The sequence below is a fragment of the Parasteatoda tepidariorum genome, unplaced genomic scaffold, assembly GCF_043381705.1.
Source record: "Parasteatoda tepidariorum isolate YZ-2023 unplaced genomic scaffold, CAS_Ptep_4.0 HiC_scaffold_3540, whole genome shotgun sequence".
In the NCBI taxonomy this organism is placed as follows: Eukaryota; Metazoa; Arthropoda; class Arachnida; order Araneae; family Theridiidae; genus Parasteatoda; species Parasteatoda tepidariorum.
The window spans coordinates 1-4971 of record NW_027261689.1 but is presented as its reverse complement, the minus strand read 5'-3'; the positions used below and the strand labels follow the sequence as shown (position 1 = coordinate 4971).

General features: G+C 30.4%; 1 protein-coding gene across 1 annotated transcript; it reads left to right on the top strand.

Moving 5' to 3' along the window:
- The first annotated feature begins 531 nt into the window (after nucleotides 1-531).
- LOC122273298 (rho GTPase-activating protein 26-like) lies at nucleotides 532-4248 on the top strand. Its single transcript, XM_043057376.2, has 3 exons — nucleotides 532-689; nucleotides 1620-1659; nucleotides 4066-4248. Exons 1-3 carry the CDS (start codon nucleotides 558-560, stop codon nucleotides 4218-4220), a joined length of 327 nt encoding a protein of 108 aa, XP_042913310.1. The 5' UTR covers nucleotides 532-557; the 3' UTR covers nucleotides 4221-4248.
- The last annotated feature ends 723 nt before the right edge of the window (nucleotides 4249-4971 follow it).

Below are 4971 nucleotides of genomic sequence, written 5' to 3'. Positions count from 1 at the left end.
GCTTAACATTTGAAGTCTATTTAATGTTAATCATAACTGGATAATATTGCAGTTTTTCTATTTTGATGATTCTTAAAATCCCTAAAATTCCCTATTTGTAAAATATTTATAGTTTGTCTAAGCTAAAAATTCCTCCTGCCACAAAGTCTAAGGCTGTCTGGTGCTATGGAAACAAGAATGGTGCATTTTTGGGAGGGTAACTTCACTCTAGGACTAACACAATATACCGAAGAGATTCCCTTTCTCTCGCCTACCCGACCCAAAACCACTCCAAAACAGTGACCCCGCACCCCTACTTGAAATAGTTATACCTCGTCACCATATTTACCACCACTGGTCCAGACTAATGTCTGGGGGAGTTCTAATTTTAGACAAACTGTAGTACATTATGCAACAGTTATCATGAAGTTTATTTTATTTTCTGAAATCTACTGGATATTTTTCCTATCTATGTTGGCAGCTGCAGTTGGCCAAGATTTTTAAACTTGCCTTATGGGAGGGGAAAGTTTTATTTAATTATGTTTAACTAATACTTATATAATAAATTTTGTAGGCGTATGTCAGATTCCATTGATAAAAGGTTCTGTTTTGACATCATATGTGAAGACAAACCAGGTGTTCTTACTTTTCAAGCATTATCTGAAGAAGATAGACATTTGTGGATGGATGCTATGGATGGAAAGGAACCAGTGAGCACTTTTTTTGTCGTTACTAAGATATGTGTTTATCAAAAATAAATTTTAATTGTACTCAAAGGAAATTAATATGAGAATTTTACTGGCGTAAGAAATTAAGAGAATTGAAAGATTTGGTCGATTATTTCTAGAACTACTGAACCGATTTTAATGAAATTTGATCCATACATGTATTGATACAATACAAAACAAATAACCATTCAACAATTGTAATACACGTGCATAGTCGTGCCTAACACTCGTTGGTGTCGTAAGGTATAGAATTGCCTCAGGACAAATCAGGCCAATTGCCGCAGGAAATAATAAACTGCCTTATTTTAAATATGAAATCACACTACAAGGCCTGCAAGAGGGGACCATACCACCATATTAACCCATTTTTTTTTGTTATTCTGCTACCGCTGTTTAATACCTTCGAACTCCAGCGAGTGTTGCGCATGATCATGAGCATGTATTACAATTGTTGAATGGTTATTTGTTTTGCATTGCATCGATGTATGTAGATATCAAATTTCATTAAAATCGGTCCAGTAGTTCTAGAAATAACCGACCAAGTCTGCAAATTCTCTTGATTTCTAACACCAGTGTATATTTTTCAAGTTCTTTATAATTTGTTGTAATTTTATAGAAATTTTTTTGTTTTCTTTGAAGTTTCTGTTTTAGAAATTGCATGAATCTCACAGTTGTAATTTGTATATAAAAATTATTACTTATTGTGATAAAGATAAATTTTTTTTTATTCATATTAAAAGCTTGCTCTATTTAGTCTGTAATTTTCTAGCATTTTAAATGTTTGTTACATTGGTCACTGAAAATTAATAAATGTGTGTATAAATTTATATTTGTTTCATTGCATAATTAAGTTTCAATTTTTGTTTTATTCGAAAGTTTTATACAGTGATGCTTGTATTCTTCTTTCCTTAGGCTTACAGTCAAACTGGGAAACTACCAAAGCAAGAAGAGTGTAAGATTATTTATTGTTTCTGTATTCATTTTTAACATTTTATTCTTTCCTTATTTACTAAAGACTGAAACTGATGTAACTCTTAATATTGTTAGGAAAAAGTGATTTCAATAATTGTTTTTGTATTATTTATTTCAGTTTTTTTATAACTGATGAATAATATTTTATACAATGATATACATAAACAAAGTGTCTAAAAATAAATGAAAATTTGAAAAATCAGTTATAGAAGAGAGACCGTGATATAGATACTTGATTTCCTTCGTTCTGCTTAGGAAAAAGAAAATCTGTTTCCCTAAGTACTAAAATTAGCTACGAAACTCATCAGAACAAGGCAATTCTGACTGAAAAAATTCTAAAACAATGATTTCTGCTGCATGTCAGACTATTCTAAATGAAATATTTTCATAGATATTTATTAATTTTCTCCTCAGATATCCTTAGATTATTTTATTTTATAACCATCGTACCTAACCATCAACCCTAAGTACTAAAATTAGCTACAAAACTCATCAGCACAAGGCAATTCTGACTGAAAAAATTCTAAAACAATGATTTCTGCTGCATGTCAGACAATTTTAAATGAAATATTTTCATAGATATTTAATAATTTTCTCCTCAGATATCCTTAGATTATTTTATTTTATAACCATCGTACCTAACCATCAACCTTACCATCAACCCTAAGTACTAAAATTAGCTACGAAACTCATCAGCACAAGGCAATTCTGACTGAAAAAATTCTAAAACAATGATTTCTGCTGCATGTCAGACAATTCTAAATGAAATATTTTCATAGATATTTATTAATTTTCTCCTCAGATATCCTTAGACTATTTTATTTTATAACCATCGTTGAAACCATCGTTGCCGACCTAATTTTTGGGATTACAACTATTAATGTTCAACTCTGTAATTTTGAACTCAATCCCGAAGACAAGGGAACCCCTGCCTCCAAATACTGAAAGAAATTTGCCTTCGTGGATGACTCTTTGATGGAATTAACCCGTATTTGCATTACATGGAAGGGGAAACCTCCTACGGTTGGCCTCATGGCAAAGGGACTCTAACCTATGATCCGTCTACCACTGAGCCTATTTTACGTCAGCTTTGTGCTCGGAGCAAGCTGGTTGCAAAATTCGTATTGACCTGCCAACACTGGAATTCAAATCCGATTCACCTCATTGGAAGGCGAACCCATTATCCGCTAAGCTACCACGGCTCAGCATTATGTTATTGTAATATGTAGTTATTTTGCAAACATTGTTACATAGTTTTTGTCAATTAGCAGATATGCATTTGTTTCCTACAAACTATACATTACTATTTCTATTTTATTTTCCTTATTTGATTTTCAAACTATCTCTTATGTGGTTAAGGTGTGGGACACCTCTTATGTGGTTTATTTAAAAAAATATCTCTTTGTAATTTTTATATCCAAAGAAATCTAGCTAAAGATACAAAGTTTTGCATATGTATGCTTAAGAAATGTAGTACAAGTTCATACCAGCATTTTCTCTTCCCCGTCTAAATACCCCTGGACTGGTAGAGTAGAGTAGTTAGTATCATCATATGCATATTTGTTTTGAACAAATTCGCAGAAAAGTTCTCTTGCAGAACATATTGCATACAATTAGGTTGTTTTTAAACACAAAGAACTGAATCACAAACTTTAAGAGGTAAAGCAACAAACCAATCATACACAAACAAATGACTTGTGTGAAATCCTTCAAAAATAACCACACTTTCTGTTAGGAACTTAACATCAGATTTCCCATAACTGAGTAAGAAACTGAGTGATGTAATTTTTAAAAAAAATCAAGCCAAATTCATAAAGCTTACTTTCTATAAATTTTTTTGAAATGCGGCAAAGTATTGATTTTATCTATGCAACTATGCAAACTACATTATCTTAGCATTGTTTGTGTATGCACAATAAAGGTAAGATGTTCTTTGAGCAGTTGAGAGCAGAATTACTCTTAGCAATAGTTTTATAAAAACATTTATTTTTTTAAGGAGAATTCGAAGGTCACTTGAAGTCTGCATTGTTTTTATCTTTATTGTTTATATTTAATGCATTATTTCTATTTATTACCTGTTGCATTCATCTTTTACTAATAAAATTGTGTTTCAAAAAAGAAAATTTAATATTACTTTATAATGTGATGTAAATTTACCTCATTTAATAAGTGTGTCATCAGAGCAACTTTTTGTTGGGCTCTTCTTGTTTTCTGGGTTCAAAGTTACTAGGTTATATCAAGCTTTAAAAAATTTATACAATCAATCTTGAAATAAGAATTGTTTTATAAAGATTCATTCAGCATATAATAATTTTTTTTAACAGTTTTGCATTCAATAAAATTTTTGTATAACAAATTTGTTTAAAAAGTTTTCATTTATTTACAGATTATCTTGATGAAGTGGGATTCTTTTTTGTTCAGCAGTGCATTGATGCTATAGAAATCAGAGGCTTGGATGATGAAGGATTGTATAGATTAGTTGGTGTTAACTCTAAAGTTAATAAACTTACTCAAATGGCATTAGGTAATTATATACTCTAAAGAAATCATACTTTAAGAAAACACTGAAAATTTTTGCATTTCTTCACCAAATTTTTATTGTTTCCTAATGTGTAAAATAGACATTTAGGTTTATGTGTAAAATAGGCATTTTGGTTCAGTAAAGGCATCACTCTCCAAGGGTGCCGGTAACGGGGTGCAAGAGGGTGCACTTGCAGCCCCCTGACTTTTTTTTTTAAACAATTAAAGAGATACAGAAAAACAATTTTGTTATAAATTTTTTTTATTGAAAATATTTTTATTCAAAAACAAATAATTAGTTAATTATTGACACATAACAATTAAAAAATTGTTTAATCAAATTGTAATTGTATTGTTCGCTGTCAAAATCTGTTTATAACTTTTTCAATGAATTTTGAGTCATCTTTGATTCTTTTCTTATGCACACTGAGCATGCACAAACTTGGCAGATATCTAAGCTATATTTTTAAATTTCATTTAATAAAATGTAAATAATATTATATTTTCTATTAGTTATTTAGTTTAACAAAGGTGTATAGCACTGACTTCTCACAACTGTAAAACTTCATCAACACAATAAATACCAATTGTTAAGAGTCCACAGACACGTTAGTATACGAAACTACTGTTTGTAGTTATTTGTGTTTCAAAGTCAGTCAAAGCCAGGGCCATCAAAACAGTTTCTCGTGAATGTTCTCGTTTCTTGAGAATTTGCAAGTACAATAAATTCATACTTTTTTTTAAATCTTGAAAAAAATTAACAGATGAAAGT

Excerpts from the sequence above, each read along its gene's own strand:
- LOC122273298 (XM_043057376.2), top strand. The coding sequence starts at position 558 with ATGTCAGATTCCATTGATAAAAGGTTCTGTTTTGACATCATATGTGAA. Across the intron at positions 690-1,619 it reads CTATGGATGGAAAGGAACCA|GCTTACAGTCAAACTGGGAA; the intron begins GTGAGCACTTTT and ends TTCTTTCCTTAG. Across the intron at positions 1,660-4,065 it reads ACTACCAAAGCAAGAAGAGT|ATTATCTTGATGAAGTGGGA; the intron begins GTAAGATTATTT and ends ATTTATTTACAG.